Here is a 23,115-nt window from a genome sequence, read left to right as displayed (position 1 = left end):
TCACCAAATCCCTGCCACCCCAGGCTCAGGACCCCTGCTATCACACAGACACCCCACCCTAAGGGCGCGCCTGTGGGCCAGCCGGACGGATGCTGGGCAGAGGAGCACCAGGCTAGCAGAGAAAGTCAGGGGCCCAAGAGAAAGGGTGACCATCAGCAGGGTAGGGGAAGGGGCGGCAGGCTCCACCTGAGGGTCAACCATGGATATCCTGTGCCCACCTCATCCCACCCAATACCTCACCCCCCACCCCACCCCCCACTCTGTGCTGCTTCCACCCACACCCGACACCCGGATCCGCGCTCTCTCCCATCCCCCAGACGGACACACCCATTCCCACCACGCTCTGCAACCCGGGAACTGATTATAAATAGGGCGGGGTGGGGGATCCCGAGGTGGGAGGCGCCTGAGGCTGGCGGTCAGAAGCGGCGCGTAGGGCGGGTTTATGCCGCCGTTGCTATGGCACCGCCGGGCCTGCTGCAAACACAGCGCCAACACACACACACTCACACACGCGCTGAGTCGTGGCAGAGGTGGCAGTGGAAACTCTGAAGGTACAGCCAAGCCTTCCCACAGCCCTGCTCGCCAGCTCCCTGTGGCCGCCAACCCTCACCCCGCCAAGCCCCCCAGTCCCACCCCATAGCCAGCCAGGCTGGAAGGGCGCCAGCCCCACGAGGACCAGCTCCAGGAGGGGCGGGGGGTGGAAGCACGGTAGGAGCTCGAGGAAGACGCAAGCTGCGAGAGCAGGCAGCGGCCACGCCCCCTCAGCCCCCATCCCCACCTGCAGAGCCTGCAGACTCTCCCTGCCACTTGGGCTGTGGCTCCAGGAGACTAGACCAGCTGCGATCCAGGCCAGCGCTCAGGCCGGTGACCCAGCCCTGTTCCCAGAGAAAGCCCACTCTCCTGGCCTGTCGTTAGTCCCTCCCACACAGACCTCCTGTGCTCCCCACGGCTTACCCCGCAGCCCCCCACTGACCTGCTCTCCCTGCGTGGCCACCCCATACATCCCTGCTATATTCCTGGTATGATTCCTCGACCTAATCCCCCCAAATTCCTAAGCACCCTACCAAACCAATTTACGCCCCCCACTTTCCTCAAATGATTCCAAGACACCCCCCCAAAAAAACTTTTGGACCGAAGGTCTCCTCTTCCTACATAGGCCTGCACGGGTCTTGGGCCAACCTACTCAGTTCTGTCACACCTGTGCCATCCCCAGCAGGAGAGGGCAGTAACTTGGGGCTCGGAAGTAAAGGGGGCGGGGCACGGTGGGGAGTACCCTCCTTCCTCTCAGTCTAGGCCCTCTGGGGGTAAAGGGAGGAGCCTGGAGGAGCCAGAAGCAATAAGTTCCCGGCCTGGCGTACCTCCCTCGGTCCTTCTTCCGGGCCAGGGTAGGGGTACCGCCCCCCGCCCCCCGCCCCTGTCACAGGGCTGGGAGAATGCCCGCTCTGCCCCGCCCCTACCCTGCGGAACCGCAGCCACAGTTACTGATTCAGCACTGGGAGAGCCCGGGCAGGCGGGCAGGGCCGCCCCCTCCCCACCCGTCCAGGCCTCTCCAGGTTTCCAGGGCAACCAGTTGGGGCCCTTCAGGCAGCCCCCAACCACCCCACCCCAGAACAAAGAGCCGCAGTGTGGACTTGCCCGGGTCCAGCCCGCCTGGCGCCTCCCCACAGTGATCCCCACGACCCAGCCTGTCCCCTAGGATGCAGGGCAGAGCGGCAGAGCGGCAGGGCGGCAGGTGGGGCGGGGACTCCGCCGAGTCCCCGAGAGGAGAAGGGGCCGACCCGCTGCCCAAGCCTGCTCCCATCTCGGCCCCGCCCCGCGGCGGCCCGCCCCGCCCCCCGACACTCGCTGCGGGGCTGCCGGGATGCAGGGCTGCAGGGCTGCGGCTGAAGTCGCCCCCTGCCAGTCCCGGGCGCACCCCCCACCTGGGGTGTCCTGGTGCAAAGGCATGGGCCTAAGGTCTCCATGGCCCCAGCTTCCTAACCCCAAAGCTGTCCCAGGGTGGCAGACCCTGGCCGCTGCCCTGAGGGGGACTGCACCCAGCTGGAGGTCACAGCCTGGTTCGCGAACCCCAGAACCCCAGCTTGGGCCCCTTCCTTCCCCGCCCGCACCTTTGAGGGAGCTGATCTCGTGCTGGATGGCTCGCGAAGGGTCCATGTCTCCGGCGGTACTGAGGGCGGCGTTGCAGCCGCCACACAGAGCCCAGCCCCGCACGGCACTGACCAGGCCGGAGCTGCAGCCTGGGGGAGGGGTCCGGGAGGCTAGGGGCGGGGCTTTCCGGCCCGGGGCGGGGCTTCTGCTGATCGATTCCGTGCAAGGCCACCGGGCGCATGCTCCCAGCCGGCCGCGCACCGCCCCGACCCATCCCGCCCCTACCTCCCCAGCGCCTGACCTCAGCATCTCCAGCCGGATCTGCAGCTAGCCGGTCGGATCCAGGCTCGCATTCTGATGGCGCACCCACCCCACCCCACCGTCCCCCAGCATGCCCCGCTGCCCACCCTCAGAGGGCCCCTCTGGACCCTCGTGCACGTGGCTTCCCTGGCCTCGAAGCCACCACCATTCATTCACTCACTGCAGAAGATACTCATTGGTCACAGCCTCCAGGTGGTCTCTCCACTTAATACCCTGGGTGAGGAGGTTAGGCGGATCCCACCAGGGCAGGGGCTGGAGGTCTGCCCCACCCCCACCCCATCATACTCCAGGACCCTAAACTAGCCCCTTGATCACTAAAATTCTGTCCCCACCTCCCATGCCCCAGTGGTTCTGCCCCTGCCCTCTACCCTCTGCCCTGTCCCTTCTGCTGGCACCTCCGCCACCTACATGCTTCTGTGGACCACCTCATCCCATCCTATGACTCAAGATGCCCTCCACACTGAATCCTAAGATGACATGTCCATCGGGGCTCCAACCTGCTGCAGCCAAGCCTCTGCTGCACCCACTCAGCAATTTCCGCCCAGGCCTGTCTTGGGATGCTGTGTGGCTGCAGCACCGTCACCTTCCAGGAGCTCAGGCCAACCCCCTGGGGTCACTGACCCCCCCACACACACAGACAGCCCCACAGGACCTGGCAGCTCTGCCTTCTCGTCTGTCTACCTGCTACCACTTCCACGGCCACCACTGGCCCGGGCCCCAGAGCATCTCCTTGCTGGGTCCCCTCTCACCCCTATCGCTGATGGGACCAGCCTTCTGAGCCACAGGAGTGGGCTGTTTGTCACTGCCCGCCCACTGGGGAGAATGTCTGCCCTGGCGGGGTGGGGTCCGCTCTGCCCCATGCACTGGGCCACAGGAAGCCTTGACCACCCACACCCACCTTGGGCATTCACCCCTTCCTTGCCAGCTGCTCGCCTCCCACTCTGGCCTTCTGTACTTGGCTGTGGGGGAACAGAGCCTCCAGAGGTGGCCAGCCTGCCTCAGTCTCCTGCCAGGCCTACCTCCCAATTCTTCCTCTATCCTCACCCCAAGGTCCCTCCTGGCTTCTCAGGGCCCATACCCTCTTCCTGCAAACTCCTGTCCTCGCTGCAGGCAAGCCTGCTGTGTGTCGAGTCAGGGCTGGGGCGGGGGACATGACGACGGCTCAGGGACGAAGCCGGCAGCACCCACACGGGAGCAGGTTGATGGGTAAAGAAGCAGGTGCAGCCCAGGGCTGCTTCAAGACCTAGCAACTGAGTCGCTCACCCCAGCCCTGCCACTCCCGGGACTTGGCCAGGCTGGGGCACCGGGACTCGGCCAGGCTGGGGCACCGGGCAGGTCTCAGGAAAGATCTGGGGTTTGGAAGCTGCCAAACTGGGGTTAAACAGTTAGGTGAGAAATTAAAGCAGGATTTTGTCATTCCTTACACCTCAGTCACTATGACTTTTTTATTAGCTCCATCTGGATAAACTTAAAACTCAGCCTGTCACTAAACAGCACTTCCTTTTTCAATCTCAAATGAAACGGACAGATTCTTAAATGAACAGATCTAAAAAACTATGGAAAACTCACCCAAAAGATGAGTGCTAATTCTATTTTAAAACTGCATGCCATCAAATTTTATAAGACTGTGCCATTTCAAGCCAGTGAAAAATGAAGGCAGGAAGCAGGAGACGGGGTAACGCATGAGGATCAGGCACGGGAAGCGGGAGATGGGGTAACACGAGGATCATGCGCACTTAACGTGGTTTTTTTCCTAACTTCTCCAAACCATGAGGACAGCTATTCAGAGAAGGAATGTCCCAGATCTTTAAATGTCCCCACCTCAAGTCAGGCTGCCCACCTGTGAGTGACCAGGAGGCCTTTAAAGAAGTGGTGGCAGCTGGAAGATCCAATGAGGAGACCCCCTTGGCCTGGAGACGGTGACCGATCTGCCCCAAACAGCAGCCGTGTGCTTAAGCTGGAAAAGTGGGGCACGGCCACGCGGCCCCCAGAAAGGCTCCATGGGACACGTGGGGCCTGTTCTTCAGTTCCTTCCCAGATCAGGTTTCCCGGAGGAAGGGGCAGCCACGTGGGGACAGAAAGACAGACTGCCGCTAACCAGCAGAGAAAGAGGGACCATGCGTGCAGAGAGGCCCAGAGGCAAGGGAAGAGCAGCCTGGCAGACGGGGAAGAATGTGGAGACAACTGGAGCATGGAGGAGGACGGGGCTGGGACAAAGCTGTGGGTGGAGGCGGCACCAGGCCAGGGAGGACCCCCCCACGGCCGTGGACAAGGGCCTGGTGACAGGAGATGCAGGCAGTGGGGAGAAGAGGCAGCCGGTCATCCAGCTCTGGTGAGGAGAAGGCTCTGGCCCTCCCTACTGGCCTCAGCTTTTACGGGCCTCTCCCCAGATCTCATTGTGGGGTCCTCAAGAAGACAGGTGGTCTGGCCCTGCACAGCTCCCCACTAGAGCCCCAGCTGTAGGACCCTATCGGCTCACCTGGGCCAGGGGCTCACACTTTGGACTCACACCTCAAACCCTCTGGAAGCTTTCTGCACATATGAGGAGGCAACTCACACCCTCAGCGTCCCTGAAACCCAAGCCAAGACCAAACACCACCCAGCCAGGCCCTCCTTCCCAGCCTCTGTCTGGGACAAAGCACCCCCTCCTCACAAGTCCCATGAGACCCTGACAGGCTAGGTCCTGCCCTGCCTCCACACACCCCTGCCGACCACGCGGATGGCCCTGCCTGCCCTCACCTGGCTGTTCCGCCCAGCTTGAACCCTCTCCCACGGCAGCTTGCCCTGCTGGGGTTCGCTAGTGGTTGGTGGACAGGTAATTCAAGTGATCCTGAGAAGGGTGACATGGGACAGCTGCAGTCCCTGCCAGCAGACACCTCTCCCCTCTGATGTGCAGCTCCCTAGCAGTGGGGGTCCCGGGCATCTCTGCCCACAGCTGCAGCTCAGTGTCAGCCTCAACCTCTGGGGACGCAGCTGGGCTGCAGGAGGGAAACCTTCCTCCACGGAGGGAGGCCACCTGCCCTGGGTGATGACAGCATGACCTGGACCAGACCAGCCACCCTGGGTGGCTTCCAGAAGCCTGTGGCCATCAAGTCCAGGGCCACCACGCCACCGGTTGCGGTGCCAGCCAAGGGGATCCCGGCAGAGGCCTGGGAGACACGGAGGTGACCATCCAGCCCCCTCCGTGCAGCCCAGTTCTGCAATAGCACCACTACCAGGTGTCTGCCTGCGACCTTGGGGTCCTCGGTCTCCACCCCCAGCTCCCATCCTTCTGCTCCCGTATTTTCTCAAGCCTGTCCTCACTACCTCCCTCGGCCTGGCAACCATGCTTCTCACCTCCAGGGCACACTCCAGAAGGGTGTCCCGGTGGTGACATCATCACCCACCCCTGCATCCTGCACGCATCCTGCACACAGCAGCCAGAGACCTTCCGCACACAGACCAGGTCATGGCACACACCTGCTGCTCCCCGACACGGTGTCACCTTGCTCCCTGCAGCAGGTGGACCCCACCTCCAGCCAGCAGACAGGCCTCCTGTCGGGTCCAACCCCCTCTGTTGACCTTTCCCAGGAAGGACCGTGTCTCTAATCCAGACACTTGTCTGGGCCACAGGGGCAGCTGTCTCATCCCAGGACCCCAGACCTGGACTCACAGGAATCGCCACGGGGAATGGAAGGAATAAATTCTTGCAGTTCAAGGGTGACATGCTTCTCAGGAAGGCTACGATATAGCTCTGCTTTACTAATAAAGAAGAAAGCCTGGCCTGGCCTGTGGTGGTGCAGTGGAGGAAGCGTCTACCTGGAGTGCTGAGGTTGCCCGTTTGAAGCCCCGGGCTTACGGTCAAGGCACTTGTGAGAAGCAACTACTACAAATAGATGCTTTCTGCCCCTTCCCCTTGCCTTTCTCTCTGTCTTCTCTCTAAAATCAATAAATAAAATCTTTTCAAAAAGAGGAAGAGGAAGAAAAAGCAGCAGCAGCAGCTCTGGCTGGATAGCTCAGTTGGCTAGAGCATCATCCCAAAGCACAAAGGTTGCTGGTTCGATCCCAGATTGGGGCACATTCAGGAACATCTACATGTTCCTATCTGTCTGTCTCTCTCTCCCTTCCTCTCTCACTGAAATCAATAAATAGAACTTTTTTTAAAAAGGAAGGAAACCGCCTGACCTGTGGTGGCGCAGTGGATAAAGCGTCAACCTGGAAATACTGAGGTTGCCAGTTCAAAACCCTGGGCTTGCCTGGTCAAGGCACATATGGGAGTTGATGCTTCCTGCTCCTCCCCCCCCCCTATAATAAATAAATAAATCTTAAAAAAAAAATTTTAAAAAAAAAGGAAGGAAACCTTTATGCCGATTTCCAAAATACTGATGACTTATCTGACAAAAATGCATCAGCATTTGTGATTGTAAAATTGGTCAGAGCCCTGGCCGGCTGGCTCAGTGGTAGAGCATCGGCCCAGCGTGTGGATGTCCTGGGTTTGATTCCTGGCCAGGGCACATAGGAGAAGCGCCCATCTGCTTCTCCACCCCCCTCTCCTTCCTCTCTGTCTCTCTCTTCCCCTCCCGCAGCCAAGGCTCCATTGGAGCAAAGTTGGCCCGGGCGCTGAAGACAGCTCCATGGCCTCCGCCTCAGGCGCAGAAATAGCTCAGTTGCCGAGCAATGAAGCAGTGACCCCAGATGGGCAGAGCATCACCCTGTAGGGGGCTTGCCGGGTGGCTCCTGGTCAGGACGCATGTGGGAGTCTGTCTCTCTGCTTCCCTGCCTCTCACTTAACAACGACAATGTGGTCAGTACACTAGGAAAGACAGCACACTGTTAACTCGAGGACACACACACCTCCGAAACCCACCACGGCCTGCCGGGGCCTCGCCATGGGTCACACGAGACTGTGACACAGCAAGGTTAGGAGTGCTGGTTGGGGGCAAACTCTTTAGCCATAGGGCTGTAGGGTCCTCAGTATGGGGGTTAGGGACCCTCGGAGCCCACTCTGCTGCCGCTGCAGACAGCCCAGCCTCATCTCATCCTGTGTGGAGGACCCAGCCATGCCAGGCAGAGGGAGGCAATGCCAATGAGGCCGCCCCCACGGAACCAGCACACGACAACACTCCTCTCAGCACCCAAACAAACCTCACCAGCCTCCTATCAGAACCAACAGAAAAAAAGACCCAAAGGATTTCTTACGGGCGGGCGAGCAACAACATAGCAGGAAAAGAGCCTTCGCTAGCAATGCCAGAGAGGAGGCGCTGTGGGATGGGATCAATGAGAATCCGTCGGAACCTGAGTGCAGAGACCCAACACGCACAAAGGAAGAGACAGACCGCGGAGAAAACAGGCGGGCGTCCCGAAGGCCCCGCCCCACAGAACCGGTGCTCCCCAAGGAAGGCCCCGCCCCACAGAAGCGGTGCTCCCCAAGGAAAGCAGTGCGGGTGCGGGGACTGAGCCCTCTCCGGCACTGCGGGGAGAAGCAGCTGCAACACCCAGTCAACATCTTAGAGATGCACGTTCCATACTGTGCGCGCCAGAGACCCTCCGCGTGACCGCAGCACTGGGCGCAGGGCGGAGTCCTCCTCCTGCTGGTCCCCGTCCCGCCCGGACGCCCCAGGGGCTCACCGTGACCCGATTTCTGTTTATCCTCCAGAATGTTTTTATGGAACATCGAGCAAATAGGAACATGACTCTCAGTCTTCCCCCCTCTGACACAAGACACGAAGTCTCTCACACGCCGTCACGAGCCACGTGGCACCTCACACACGCAGGTCTCCCGCGGCCACGCAGGTGCCACGCTGTCCCTCCTTCCAGGGACACCTGTCACTTGAGCAGGTGCTTTCAGATTGAATAGACACTCTCCCTGGCCTGTTTCCCACAAGCTTCACCACTACCCTCCAGAAATCCAGGTTTGAGGACATCTGCTCATCTGAGAGGTGAAAAATGGTGTAGATAAAGCTCACGTTGTGTATGTCAGTTGACCCAGAAATTCTATTTGTAACAACAATCATAGACACCCACATCAATCCAGCTACAAAACTGTTCACTGCAGCAGTTTCTAATACCAGGAAATAAAACAAAATAGAAATAACCTTCATGGTCTACGACAGGGGATTTATTGTTTTGGTTTGGTTTGTAGGGGAAGCAGCAATCCTTTAATTACACATTAATGTCAGTTTCTGTTGTATCACTTTTTTTTTTAAAGATTTTTAAAATTGATTTTACAGAGAGAGAAGGCTGGGGGGGGGGACGTATCAGCCCATTTGTTGCTTCACTTTAGTTGTTCATTGGTTGCTCGTCGGATGTGCATTGACCAGGCGAGCCCGGGATTTCAAACTAGCGAACTCAGCATTCCATGTCAGCACGCCATGCCCAGTGCCACCACAGGTCAGGCTGCTGTATCACTTTTATAAGCTATTTACACAGCACCTCTCAACTCGAGGTGGCATTGTTAGAAAATGCTACAGGTAGAAAAGTGGTAGGATAGGGTTACAAAGCAAAGGAATATTTTTTTTTTTTTTTTCATTTTTCTGAAGCTGGAAACAGGGAGAGACAGTCAGACAGACTCCCGCATGCGCCCGACCGGGATCCACCCGGCACGCCCACCAGGGGGCGGTGCTCTGCCCATCCTGGGCGTCGCCATGTTGCGACCAGAGCCACTCTAGCGCCTGAGGCAGAGGCCACAGAGCCATGCCCAGCGCCCGGGCCATCTTTGCTCCAATGGAGCCTTGGCTGCGGGAGGGGAAGAGAGAGACAGAGAGGAAAGCGCGGCGGAGGGGTGGAGAAGCAAATGGGCGCTTCTCCTGTGTGCCCTGGCCGGGAATCGAACCCGGGTCCTCCGCACGCTAGGCCGACGCTCTACCGCTGAGCCAACCGGCCAGGGCAGGAATATTATATTGTAAATTAATGTCATAGAAAGATGTCTATGTAGTAACATTAAGTAAAAAAAAAGTTATTTATTTATTTTTAATTTTTTATTTATTCATTTTAGAGAGGAGAAGGAAAGACACAGAGAGAGAGAGAGAGAGAGAGAGAGAAGGGAGGAGGAGCTGGAAGCATCAACTCCCATATGTGCCTTGACCAGGCAAGCCCAGGGTTTCGAACCGGCAACCTCAGCATTTCCAGGGCGATGCTTTATCCACTGCGCCACCACAGGTCAGGCAAAAAAAAAAAGTTATATGTGTCTAAAATATTTTACCACATTTAATTACAAAATTACAAATAAATTAAATTATACGATCGCCTGACTGGTGGTGGTGCAATGGATAGAGCATTGACCTGGGATACTGAGGTCCCAGGTTTGAAGCCCCAAGCTCACCAACTTGAGTGTGGGGTTGCTGGCTTGAGTGTGAGATCATCGACATGACCCCATGGTCACGGGCTTAAGCCCAAAGATCATGGGCTTGAAGCCCAAGGTCACTGGCTTGAGCAAGGGGTCACCAGCTCAGCTGGAGCCCCCGGATCAAGCAAGGCATGGATGAGAAGCAATCAATGAACAACTAAACTGACATAACTATGGGTTGATGTTTCTGTCTCTTCCCTCTCTCTCTTGCAAAAAAATAATTATGTGACAAAACACCGTGCATAGTTCTGAAAAACAATAAACACAAAACAAAAAGATGGAGAAGTTTCAGAAAACATCAACCGACCACTGCAGGGTAACTTAGGGAGGGACTGAATGGTGGCTCCAAAAAGATAAGTCCATGTCTAAATCCCCAGTACCTGTGACTGTGACCTTATTTGGAAATAGCATTTTTGCAAATGTAATTAAGGATCTTGAGATGAGATTATCCTGGATTATTTAGTGGGCCCTAAATCTAATGACGAGTATCCTCAAAAGAGACACTAGGCCCTGGCCAGTGGCTCAGTAGATAGAGTGTTGCCTGACGTATGGACATCCTGGATTTGATTCCTGGTCAGGGCACAGAGGAGAAGTGACCATCTGCTTCCCTTCCCCCTACCCTTCCCCCTTCTCTCCCTCTTCCCCTCCTGCAGCCAGCTTGATTGGTTTGAGCATGGCCCTGGGTGCTGAGGATAGCTCGGTTGGTCTGAGCACGTTAACCTCAGGTACTAAAAACAGCTCAGTACTCAAGCATCAGCCCCAGATAGGGGTTGCAGGGTAGATCCCAGTTGAGAGGCATGCAGGAGTCTGCCTTACTATCTCCGTCTCTCTCATAAAATTTTAAAAAATAAATTTTTTTAAAAAAGAGAGAATAGGAAAGACATGTAGAGAAGCCATGTGAAGAGGGGGACAGAGATTGAAGTGATGTGGCCACTACCCAAAGCATGCCAACAGCCACCAAAAGCCGGAAGAGGTCAGGAAGGTCCTAGGGCCTTCGGAGGAAGTACAGCTCCAACAACACCACCTTTGTTTTGGACTTTCTGGCCTCCAGAACTGTGAGGAAATAAATTCCTGTTGTTTTCAACCACCTGTGCACGGTTGTTTGTGGTGGCAGACGCAGGAGAGTAATAAAGGTTTTGTTTCTGGGAGGGGATTGAGACCGTGACCAATACCTCAAGGGCGGGATGGGTTTGAACCCGAGCACGGGACAGAGGCCGGAGAATTGTGAGGGACGTCAGGAGCCTTGATTGCCTGGCACAGACTACTGATAGAAAATGAAATATAAGTGGTGGCCTGCGGTGAGGACTCCGAAGGAACTGAGGAGCACACACTACTGGACACGGGAGAAAAGGTGACCCTTCCCCAGTGGGGCTGAGCTGGGTGGACAGCAGAGCTCGTCAGTGGTGACCCTGGAGGTTTCCGGCACAGTGTGGAGGGGCGTGATGGGGTGTCCACTGGCCACCCACAGCGAAGCGCAGGAGGAAAGACGTAGGCCGTGGAAGAAAATGTGGAGTCAAAAAAGGAACGAGGGCCCGCTGACCTGGGGGAGTCACAGCCTGTTCAGACTGCGGAAGAGGCAGCCGCGGAGACGGAGGCACGGCTAGGAAAGGGTGCTGCTGGTCTACAGAAAGAGCCCAGGGCGTGACAGGACAACCTGCAGCTGCAGGCGTCACAGGTCTGACTCACAGGCCCACTCAACCATCTTGCAGCCGCCCGGGCAGAGAGCGAGGCAGTCCGGGGAAGACCGGGGAGACTGACGCCTCCTCCTCTCCCACGGCGTGGATCTCCCGTGTCTTACATGGGAGGCCCACGCGTGTGGAGGTGCTGCACGAACAGCTGCACCTGCGGCGTGGACTGAAGAGGACAGAGGCAGGGTGAAACGAAGGAGAGCTGTTGGAATGCTGAGGTCCTACAGGCAGGAAATGGGGGCGCTGGAGCTACTCTGCTTCAAACCGGGGCTCCCCTCCAGGGGCCGAGCTTCAGGCCCAGAAGATGGGGCCGTGGGTGCAGGGTGAAACATGAAGCCACAGAGAAGACAGCGCACTAGCTTCACGGGTCCGCACACGGGGTGGAATTTTCCCCGGGGGGTGGGCCATACCCTCGCCTCACTTACACCTGAATTCAGACAAATTCAGATGAGACTTGGGGCTCTTGAGCTGATGCGATTCAGAGTCGACGCTGTAATGAGTGGAGACTCTGGAGGGTGTTGGGACAGGGTGAGTGTATTCTGCACATGACAGAGATGAATGTTAGGGGACCATAGGATAGGCTGCAGTGGGTTGAATGGTCCACCTTTTAAACCCTCTGAATGTGCCCTTATTTGGAAAAAGAGTCTTGGCAGTTGTAATGAAGATTGAGATGATCTGAGATGCTGGATGACTCAGAAGGGTGTTAAATCCAGTGCCACATGTCCTTAGGTCACGGGCAAGAGACAGAGGGGAAGACCCAGGGGAGAATCCATGTGACCACAGATGCAGAGATTGGAGAGATGCAGCCACGAGCCAAGGAATGCTGACAACCACCAAGCTGGAGAGGCGGAAACGGAATCTGCCCCGGGGACTCCAAGGGGGCACAGCACTGCTGACACCTTGATTGTGGACTTCTGGACTCCGTAACCGTGACAGCATAAATTTCTGTTGTTCGGGCCACGCAGACTGTGGCAATCTGTTTTGGCCCCAGGTACCCAGTGCAGGGGTTGTTCTCTGGGGCTAGTGTACTCTGCAAACAACTGGGAGTTCCTGTGGTGATCATAACGTGGAAGCTCAAGGTATCTCTCTTTTTCTCTTTTTTTTTTTTTTACAGGGACAGAGAGAGGGATAGATAGGGACAGACAGGAACAGAAAAAGATGAAAAGCATCAATCATTAGTTTTTCGTTGTGGCACCTTAGTTGTTCATTGATTGCTTTCACATATGCGCCTTGACCGCGGGCCTTCAGCAGACCGAGTAACCCCTTGCTTGAGCCAGCGACCTTGGGTCCAAGCTGGTGAGCTTTGCTCAAACCAGATGAGCCCGCGCTCAAGCTGGCAACCTGGGGGTCTCAAACCTGGGTCCTCCACAGCCCAGTCCAACACTCTATCCACTGAGCCACCGCCTGGTCAGGCTCAAGGTATCTCTTGATACTTAATCCTGTACCTGTTTTATGAGCTTCCCCCATCGCCATTCATTAAGAGAAAAAAAAAGGTAATAAAGATACATTTCAAAAGTTCAACATACCTACTTATTTGATAAACAAACAAAAAAAAAACAGAATAAAGATGATAAAAGCCACATGCTCAGAGGCACCTGCTGGGGACACTACTTTGTCACATTCTACCAGCTGCCCCAAGCTTGTGGCCCTGAACTTCCAGCACCCAGCCCTCCCCCCACCCCACTTGTCCAAGGCACCAGTGCTACCCCAAGCCTACCTGACCCACACACCCAGCCCAGGCCGCCCAGACTCCAGACCAGCTACACCAGATGTCCCTAGGGCCTTCCTTTCCCGCAGCATTGGGCCTGGGTCTGCTCCCACCCCAGGAACCAGAATGAACAGCAGGTGCCCCCATCCTCTTCCTGGCCCCAGACCCCCTTTGCCTCAGGGCAGTGGGACAGGACCCAGCTGAGAGCTGACCAACCAGCCGGAATGACCCTTTTGCAGATAAACCATCACCCAAGCTCCCCCACAAGAGTGGAAGGGTAGAGAGGAGCAGGCCCTGCAGGCTAAGTGTCCCAAGTCCCCCAAGTGGGCACCCGCCTTTCTCCCTCACCAGAGAACACTTCTTGACTTCTCCTCCACCCAGTCTACCATCACCCCACAGCCCCACCAGGCACCCCACTCCCTGTCTACTGTGGGCCTGCCGCTGGGCACTGCCCTTGGTCCCAGGCCATGGGAGGTCGAGGCACCCAGATGGCCCGCTTTGCACCATCCGTCCCCGTCCCCGTCCCCGGCCTCCTTGAATCCTGTCTCACAGCATGTGGCCCCTGGCCCCTGCTCCCAGCCCCAATCAGGATTCACCAAGGCAAAGGCTAAAGTTAGAATCCCTGCCTCAGGCCACATGCCATTATTAATCTGAAATGTATCAAACCTAGACATAGGAGCTAAAACTATTAGAACTCTTGAAATGAAAACAGAGGCGTAAATAAATCTTCATGACTTTGGAATAAGGCATCATTTCTTCAATAAGACCCCAAAAGCACAAGCAGCAAGAAAAAAATAGATAGGTTGGGCCCACCATAATTAAAAACTTCTGTTCTTCAAAGGACACCATCAAGAAAGTGACGAGCCTGACCTGTGGTGGGGCAGTGGACAAAGCATTGACCAGGAACACTGAGGTTGCTGTTTTGAAACCCTGGGCTTGCCTGGTCAAGGCACAGACGAGAAGTTGATGTTTCCCACTCCTCCCTCCATTTCTCTCTCTCTCTCTAAAATCAATAAATAAAATATTTAATAAATGGAGCAGTGTGAAGAAGAGGCGAGAACAACCCCCGGACCGACCAAAGCCCACGCGCTGCTGCTAAAGAATATAAAAAAATAAAGAAAAAAAAATTTTTTTTTTGTTTTTGTTTTTGTTTTCCATTTTTCTGAAGCTGGAAACAGGGAGAGACAGTCAGACAGACTCCCGCATGCGCCCGACCGGGATCCACCCGGCACGCCCACCAGGGGCGACGCTCTGCCCACCAGGGGGCGATGCTCTGCCCATCCTGGGCGTCGCCATGTTGCGACCAGAGCCACTCTAGCGCCTGAGGCAGAGGCCACAGAGCCATCCCCAGCGCCCGGGCTCTCTTTGCTCCAATGGAGCCTTGGCTGCGGGAGGGGAAGAGAGAGACAGAGAGGAAAGCGCGGCAGAGGGGTGGAGAAGCAAATGGGCGCTTCTCCTGTGTGCCCTGGCCGGGAATCGAACCCAGGTCCTCCGCACGCTAGGGAAAAAAAATTTTAATAAATGAATAGACACCTCACAGAATCGGAGAAAATTTTTGCAAAACACTTGGATCAGGAATACATAAAGAACAAGTGCAACCCAATCATGAAAAGATTTAAAAATGGACAAAGGGTGGCCCCCAGCCGGTTGGCTCAGTGGTAGAGCGTCGGCCTGGCGTGCAGGAGTCCCGGGTTCGATTCCCGGCCAGGGCACACAGGAGAGGCGCCCGTCTGCTTCTCCACCCCTCCCCCTCTCCTTCCTCTCTGTCTCTCTCTTCCCCTCCCACAGCCAAGGCTCCATTGGAGCAAAGTTGGCCCGGGTGCTGAGGATGGCTCTGTGGCTCTGCCTCAGGGGCTAGAGTGGCTCTGGTTGCAACAGAGCAACGCCCCAGATGGGCAGAGCATCGCCCCCTGGTGGGTGTGCCGGGTGGATCCTGGTCAGGCACATACAGGAGTCTGTCTGACTGCCTCCTGTTTCCAACTTCAGAAAAATACAAAAAAAAAAAAAATAGACAAACGATCTGGATAAATATTTCTCAGAAGAAGACACACCATGGTCAATAAGCACAGGAGAAGGCGCTGGAGAGGTCAGGCATCAGGAAAGACTAATGGGAACCAACACAAGAGTCCACTTCGCACCCACTAGATTGGATGTCCACAATCAAAAAGGCAGATAATGGTTAAGTGTGGGTGAGGGCTCCTGGGAATGCAGGACGGTGCGGTGCTTGAAAAACAACCTGGCAGTTCTCCAGGCAGTTAAAGATAGAATGACCACATGACCCAGCAATTCCACTCCTTGGTGTTTACCCGAGAGAGATGAAGACAGACGTCCACACAGACACTCCCACACAATGCTCACCGCAGCACGGTTCAGAACAGCCCCAAGGTGGAAACCACCCAAATGTCCATCAAGTGTAGTCTACATTAAGTATACGATAGCAGTACACCTAAAAAAAAAAAAAAAAAAAAAAAAAAGACATGCCTCCGTTTTGTTATTGCTGAAAAACGCTAACCATCATCTGATCTGCTGGAAAAATGGCACTGACCAAGTTGTTGGATGGCTGGGTTGCTAAACCTTCGATTTGTAAAAAAACAAAAAAACCCACTGTCTGCGAAGCACAGTGAAGCGAGGAACACCTCTATCTGGTGTGTCCAGTGTAGGTAAATCCATAGGGACTGAAGTAGATCACTTATTGCAGGTCAAGTGATGTCAACGTTCTTGAATTGATGGCAGTGATGGTTTCGCAAGTCTAAACATGCTAAAAACCACTGGTTCCTCTCTCCCCCTGACTCCCATCTCTCTCTCTCTCTCAATCTCTCTCTCTCTCTCACACACACACACACACACATCACTGCAGTCACCCCACCCAGGGAGAATGGGGGCCAGAGCTGTGACTGAAACTCTTTCTTTATACACTTCCATCATGCTTAGTTCTTTGGGTTTTTTTGTTGTTGTTTTTTTTGTTTTGTTTTTTTGTATTTTTCTGAAGCTGGAAACAGGGAGAGACAGTCAGACAGATTCCCGCATGCGCCCGACCGGGATCCACCCCGTACGCCCACCAGGGAACGAAGCTCTGCCCACCAGGGGGCGATGCTCTGCCCCTCCGGGGCCTCGCTCTGTTGCAACCAGAGCCACTCTAGTGCCTGGGGCAGAGGCTGAGGAGCCATCCCCAGCGCCCGGGGCCATCTTTGCTCCAATGGAGCCTCGGCTGCGGGAGGGGAAGAGAGAGACAGAGAGGAAGGAGAGGGGGAGGGGTGGAGAAGCAAATGGGCGCTTCTCCTGTGTGCCCTGGCCAGGAATCGAACCCGGGACTTCTGCACACCAGGCCTACGCTCTACCACTGAGCCAACCGGCCAGGGCCTTCTTTGTTTTTTTGAGCATGCTTTCCCTCTGACTATAAACACAGACCAAAAGCCCTCTCTAAAGAGCCCCAGTTACCTGCCGGCCTCTGCTGCTGCCAGCTGAGCTCTGGCCACCAAAGATGATGGCCCATGCCATCACCTACTCATTCGTGCAAGCACCCTGCAAACGCTGGCTGAGGGCCTGGGGCTGGTGCCAGGGACACAGATAACCAAGCTCAGAGTCCAGGATGGGAGAGAGGGTGGGACATACAAGGAGGGTGCCAGGCACAATGGCCCGGGGCCTGCCAGGGAGGTGGGGGAGCCCCTCCAGCTGAGTTTTAAAGAAAGTCACGCATGCCCAGCAGGCACAGTGACAGGCTTCTGACCTTCTGGCCTTGTTCCAGCCTTGCCTTCTGCAGCCCTCGCCTCCGACCTGATCCGCACTGACTGGCTGCTGTGACCGTTCCCAGCCCTGAGGGGACAACCTGGAAGTCTCCCTCCTGCTGTCCAGGCCCTCCTGGCTAGCTAGCCCCACCCCCACCCTCCGCCTGTCCTGCACCTCACGCCCTGACCCCATGGACAGGCCTCTGGCCTTGTGCACACAGCGGCACCTGAGGGGGTTTGGAGGCTCCCCCTTCACCAGACAGACCCCCTTCCCAAATTCACTGGCCCACCTCGGGCTCTTCCCTGCCCTCACACACCTGCCCCCAGGCCTCTCTAGGCTCCCCCAGTGTAGAAGGCCAGGCTCTGGAGACGTGGGAGTCGGGACACTCCTTGCAGCTGGGCCACATTCCCTGGTGGCCTCAGCCCCACGGGAATCTGCAAGGGGCTCTAGCCAGCAAGAAGCCAAGAATGTTCTGGGAGGATCAGTGACCAGGGACAACGGGGGATTTCCAGGGAGAGAGCCAGGGATGATGACGTGTCCAGGGTAGGGCCTAAAGTGTTGGGGGGGGGGGTGTTGGGGGAGGAGGTCACTGAGGTGAGAGGCTAGGAGGCTGGATTTTGGAGGGGAAGACCAGAAGTTGAGTCTGGTGAGTAAGAGCAGAGAGGATGGGGCTGGGAGGGGGGTGACTGCTAATGGGGGTGATGAGGCCAGGAGGCAGAAGCCAGAGCCCTTCTTGGGCACATTGGAGAACCAAGAATGGGTGTAGAGGGTTGGGCAGGGAACCCTGAGGGCAGAACCAGCCCAGGAAAGGGGCGCTTCTACAGACACCCCCCCAGCCCCAAGCAGTCACTCACTGGTTGATATCAGGGGCCAGGCCTGTCCTTCCTCCCTCCCTGGGTCAGCCCGGTACCTTCAGGGACAGGGCGCACAAGGGTTTTAGGCCTCTAGTAGGTCCACGGGGCTCACAACAGTCAGCCACGCAGCCCATAGTCTAACCACCTCTAGCCTCCTCCAGGGCACCCCTGGGGGTTGGCCATGGCCCCAGCACAACCTCAGGCACCAGCCCAGCCCCTCACCATTCCCTTGGCTCAAGCCAGGAAATCCCGGGGAGTACCTGGCATACCCCAGAAACTCTTCCTACGACTGGCTGCTCAGGGAGTCCCCAATACCTGCTCTTCTGCTTGGCAACTCTCAGGGAGCCTCAGGCCAGGGCTACATGGGGAACTCCATCCACCATGATTCTGGCAAGTCCACTGAAGGCAGGAGGACAATGGCAAGAGTCACCCACCAAGCCCAGAAGGTGGACATGGGCCAGGGCAGCTCAACTTGTGTCCAGCACCAACTCTGGTGACCAGGGAAGCTGGGCTAGGGAGGGCAAACTCCAGAAACCCATCCGGCACGAGGCCTGGGAGGTGCTCAGGCCAGGACAGGCTCTGGAGCCACACACAACCTGCAACCTGACCAGACCAGGAACGAAGCATGCGCATGCTGTCAAGTGTCCCCACTTGAAACTGAGTGGCCAGTTCACACACAGCTCTGTCCTAGGGTTTGTCAGAAGAGCTGTGGCCCAGGTGCATGACTGCTTCTCTGCCCTGCACTTGTCCAGATGTACCTTCCCTCCCTCCCCGGGGGTGCAGTGGTCAGACTCAGAGCCCACTGATTGTCACAGGATTGTTTCTACCTGGCCCAGGGGGAACTGGCCACAGAGGCCAACAGCTGGCCACAGTGCTAACAAGGAGAAACCCACAGCACATTCACCCCAGGCGCTCAGGACCCGGAGAAAGCTATTTGCAAAGGAGCAGGATGAGCAGAGACGAGCCCTGGGCCCAGGGGAACCTCCCCCTGCTTCAGCGAGGTCAGCGGGTAGAGAGCGCGGTTCTGTTGGTTCCAGGCAAAGCCCCAGCAGGACTGCTCTCCCTGAGCTGCCCTTGGGGGCAGAGCCAGCAAAACCAGCCGTGTGGAGCTGGAAACTGCTCTGGTCGGCTCTGTCCAGGGACCCCACGTCGACCCTCTCCAGCAGCTCACTCCCAGGCCCCTAAGCCTCTGGAGGGCCCGGGAGCCAGGGCTGTGCCCCTGGCTACTCAGAGCCTGAGGACTCCAGTGTTGGGCTGCAGGCAGCTGAGGGCAGTGAGTTTGGGCAGGCCCAGAGAGGCCCCAAGGGGCGTGGAGCCTGAGAGGAGGGTCCGCCAAAAGCCACAGAGCGATTTCCTCTAAAGAGGAAGAAGGGGCTGCCCAGACTTCCCCAGCCCACAACTGCCATTCAGGGGACAGAGAAGGGGTGTGACGGGGGTCCCTGCCAAGGCAAGGCAAGGCAGCAGCCCAGGCACTGGCCGGTTTGGGAGGTGAGGAGAGGCCACAACTATGCGACCCACTGCCAGGCGGTGGCAGCCGCCCCCGCCCCATGTGGGAGGCACCCAGCTGAGGGGCAGGCATCAGCTTAGCCTTGACCCACGTGTCTGCTGAGCATGGACTCGGGACACTGGACACTGGCCGGGAGGAGCCCCTGCTGCCGCTGCTGCGCGGCCCACCCCACCTTACCCGCGCGCACCGCGAGATGCCCTATTAAGGGCATGACCATGGGGGCTGTGCTGAGCGTGCCGGCCTCTTCCCTGGGCGCTGGGGGGCCGCGGGGTCGAGCAAGGCGGTTGGGGGACAGGGCTGTGTCTGGGCCGCGATGGGGACAGCCAGCGCGGATGAGGTGTCAGAGGCCAAACTGTCAGGCTGGAGGACCTGGCCCCGCCGGCGGCGCCCTACCTTTGTACCTCTCCCGCACCTCCTCGTAGGCCTGGATGAAGTCCTGCTCGTCGGGTGGCGGGCCGGGCGGCAGCAGGGCGGCCATGCCAGCGGGCGCGGGACGCGGCCGGGTGCTGCGGCGGGGAGGGAGCCTCCAGCCCTCCAGCGGCCACTCTGATCCTGCGGCCGCCAGCGCCACTTAAAGGGGCCGCCCCCGCCCCGCCCCGCACCCAGGATGCCCCACGGGCGGGGCGGGGCGAGGCCAGGGACCGGCCAGACTCTGGGGAAGCTGCGGCCGCGTCCGGACGTCTCCCCACGCGCGTTAGCTCGGCTGCAGCGGGCTCCACGGGCTCCGAGTCCTGGCTCCACGGCGCTGTGCCAGCGCGCGCACACCACTGTGCGCTCCCGACCGGGTCGCGGCCCGCCGACAGCCCGAATTCTCCAAATCTGGCTCCCAGTCCCAGAACAGAGTCCTCCTTCCTCGCCAGCCTCGACCTCTCCGGTGACCCTGCCAGATCCGGCGACTTCACCTGGCCGCCGCGGGGCGCGCCCCTCCCTCCACCCCCTCTCCCTCTGCCTCGACTTAGAACTTTTCCTTGCAACACTGGAGCTAGTGGTGGTACCGGCCACATAAAAAGGTCCTTGAAAACAGAAAAATAAAACTTATGTACTATGAAAGGACTGAAATCGGAAATTTTCAGAAGCAATAAAATCCTTGGTACAAATCTGTGTACCACCTGACAAATGGACAGAGACCCTTCGGGCAGCATGGATCAAGGTCCTCCCTTCTGGACCGCCCCTGGCCTATTCCTCTCTACCTTTAAATGCTGGTTACCTGGGACCAGAAACCACTCTTCTAGGAGTCAATACTAAGAAAGTCAGCAGGCAGTGCTCAGAGGCCCTGCCCTCCCTGACCCCTGATGGCTGCAGGGTGGCTCAGAGCCCACGGCCAGCCAGCGCAGGGATGTGGCTGAGGAAAGCAAGGTACCAAGGACATTCCTGATTCGCTTTGGGGGGGGGGGGCTCTTTTAAAGTCCATCTGTGATATGTGCAAAAGACTGTCAGGTCTTGGGGCCCCATCCACACCAGTACCTGGGGGTGGGGCCAGGCTTGGGCAAGCCTTCCCCAATTCTGCTGTCCTGCTCCTCTGTGTCCACCCCCAGAGTCCCTCCCTGCCCACAACACCATCCTCGCTCCGCAGCTGGCCGTCAGGCCTCTCCCCACATGCCTCGGGCCACCTTCCTGGCCTCCTCAAGGGCTGGCCCAGCTCTACAGACACCTCCTCATCATCTCAGTCCGAGTGGCGGTTGGGGTCAGGGCTCCGCAGCCTGGGTGCAGAGACCCTCGTGGGCTCCTCCCTCACCTCCCTAGGTCACCCACTCCCACAGGGAGGGCCCACTTGCTGTCCAGCTGCCAGCTCGACACTGTCGGAGGCCTCTCTCTCTTGGCCCTCTCTCATCCTCCCCAGAATGGAGAGCAAAGCAGGACTCTGGCTCTGGGAGGAGGCGGCGGCTCTCACCAACCAGGTGGCCCCTCCTGTGCTGCTCCTATGTGCTTCCACCATGCGCCCCCCCCATGTTGGCAGCCAAGACCAGTGGGGGCCTGAAAGGCAGCTCAGGCTCCGGAGCCCAAGAAAGAATCATCATGGCATTTGGGCACTGGACTCAGTCATGAAAGCCAGTGATGGGCACCAGCCACCACAGCAAGTTCAACTTCAGGCCTCAGGCGGCAGCAGCAGCCGACCGAGTGCGGCCAGCAGATGGCGCTTTGTGGTCTGCAATAACCCAGGACAGGAGAGGCCCTCTCTGACCCACAGATCTCTCACCTTTCCTCCCGCGTCCTCCACCTGCCCAGAGAGCACAGTCAACTGGCCAGCGCCGACAAATGGAAGGACGGGGTCCTCCGGTTACCTGCAATCCGGATGACTGCCCGCTCGGCAGGGTCCAGGACACTGCCGTTGCCCCCAGAGCTGCCTCCACTCCGCCGGCTTCTCTGCGTCTTCCCCAGGTTCCAGGGCAATGTGTCCCCTGGACTGGGCGAGCTGCTGCTTCCGTTGGAGCCATCCTCAGCCACCGCCCGCACCTCATGGTCCTCGCCTGACATGGCCTCCTGGAAAAGGAGCGAGGGGAGGTGGTCACATCCTGGGGGCGGTGCTGGCCACTGGCCCGCCCGCCACCTTCTTAACCTAGGCAACCCGTCCACCTACCACCTGGATGCCGACAAACCACTCCCAAGTCCTCCCACACTCTCCACGCAGGCATGGACAACCCTCGCCCCTCTCCACGGCCGGCCTCACCCCCTCTAGTTCATCCCTCAGACACCAACAGTGACCACTCCCTCCAGTGTATAACTAGGGTATTGATTTCTCCCACTGCTGCCACTCCCTTCTCTTAGTCACCCAAACACTGACCCCTCTACGCTGTCACCCATGGGCTCACCCGATCAGAGGACACTGACCCTACACTTCACTCTCTGCCCTGACCAACGGGAGTGGAGGGAGTGATTGCCCTTCCTTGGACACTGACCTCACTCTCCATCCACTTCATCACTCAGACACTGGCCTCCACCCCCACCACCCCAAACCTGGGCCTGTCTCCTCTCCTCCTCTCTCCGGTCAGCAGGAAAGCCAGGCCATCAGGAAACACTGACCACCGGCAGAACCCTGACCCCATCCCCTGGACAGTGGCGCTCTACCTCCAAGCTGTCCGAGCCTCTAGGATTCCCCACGGCCCCACTCCACACCCAACCCCGCACGGTCCCACCTCGGTCTCCGCAGTGAATGCCTATAAATAGCTGGAGCCGCAGCGGCGTGGGCCGCGGAGCTCGGCTGCGGCAAGGCCGGAAGGGAGACGGGGCCGCCGCTCCAGCAGCCCACCCTGAGTGCTCGCACACCTGCACCCACGGGGCGCTGCCAGAGCACATGCACACCCACGCGTGCACACGCCTCAGCTCCCCATCCCGAAGAGCACTGCCGTGAGGGAGGTGAATGGGGCTCTGTCTTGGCGGGGGTGGGGTGGCGTGGGGGCACAATGTGGGCTCTGTGCCTCGGGCTCAAGGGCTGGAGGGCACTGACCTGGGGGGCCACTGCGCCCCGCCTCCCTCAGGCCCCGCCGCCGCCAGCATTCTCTGCTCCAGCCCTCGCCTGGCAACCCGCGGTCAGCCCGAGCTTCCCCAACAATCTTTCCTGCCCACACCCCGGGCACCGCCCGACCAGTTCCGCAGTCTCCGGAGCGCAGAGCTGGTGTCCTCCCCAAGGGAGAAGGGGCCGCGACGCAGTCCTGAGTTCCGGGACGCCTGCGCCGGAGAGCCCCCACCCCACCCCGCAGGTCCCGCCACGCTGCGCGCATCTCCATCCCGGTCCCGGTCATACGTGCCTGGTGGCTCAGCTCGGCTAGGCTCGGCCGCCGCAGTCAGACTGCTAGGACCGGGTAGGGCGGCGGAGGCGGCGCGGGCGGAGCGAGCCCGGAGCCCCGCCCAGGCTCCAGCCAAACCCAGCGCCGCGCGTGCGATCCGGGAGCCGGAGCGCG

General features: G+C 58.3%; 1 protein-coding gene across 4 annotated transcripts in view; it reads right to left on the bottom strand.

Moving 5' to 3' along the window:
* PLEC (plectin) overlaps positions 1–23,093 on the bottom strand; it is a 61,143-nt gene extending 38,050 nt beyond the window's left edge. The window contains exons 1-2 of one of the 4 annotated variants that reach the window (XM_066265464.1): positions 22,963–23,093; positions 21,499–21,697 (exon numbers count right to left, since the gene is read on the bottom strand). In XM_066265464.1, the coding sequence (XP_066121561.1) occupies positions 21,499–21,691 (193 nt within the window). In that variant the 5' untranslated portion in view covers positions 21,692–21,697; positions 22,963–23,093. Of the gene's footprint in view, positions 1–2,108; positions 2,173–19,609; positions 19,783–21,498; positions 21,698–22,962 lie in introns of those variants that run through there. The other 3 variants (XM_066265453.1, XM_066265457.1, XM_066265458.1) reach the window with 3 other exon arrangements.
* Between the last annotated feature and the right edge of the window lie 22 nt (positions 23,094–23,115).

This window comes from Saccopteryx bilineata, chromosome 3 (assembly GCF_036850765.1).
Source record: "Saccopteryx bilineata isolate mSacBil1 chromosome 3, mSacBil1_pri_phased_curated, whole genome shotgun sequence".
In the NCBI taxonomy this organism is placed as follows: Eukaryota; Metazoa; Chordata; class Mammalia; order Chiroptera; family Emballonuridae; genus Saccopteryx; species Saccopteryx bilineata.
Note: the sequence above shows the minus strand (reverse complement) of the source record. Positions and strands in the feature narration are given on the sequence as shown.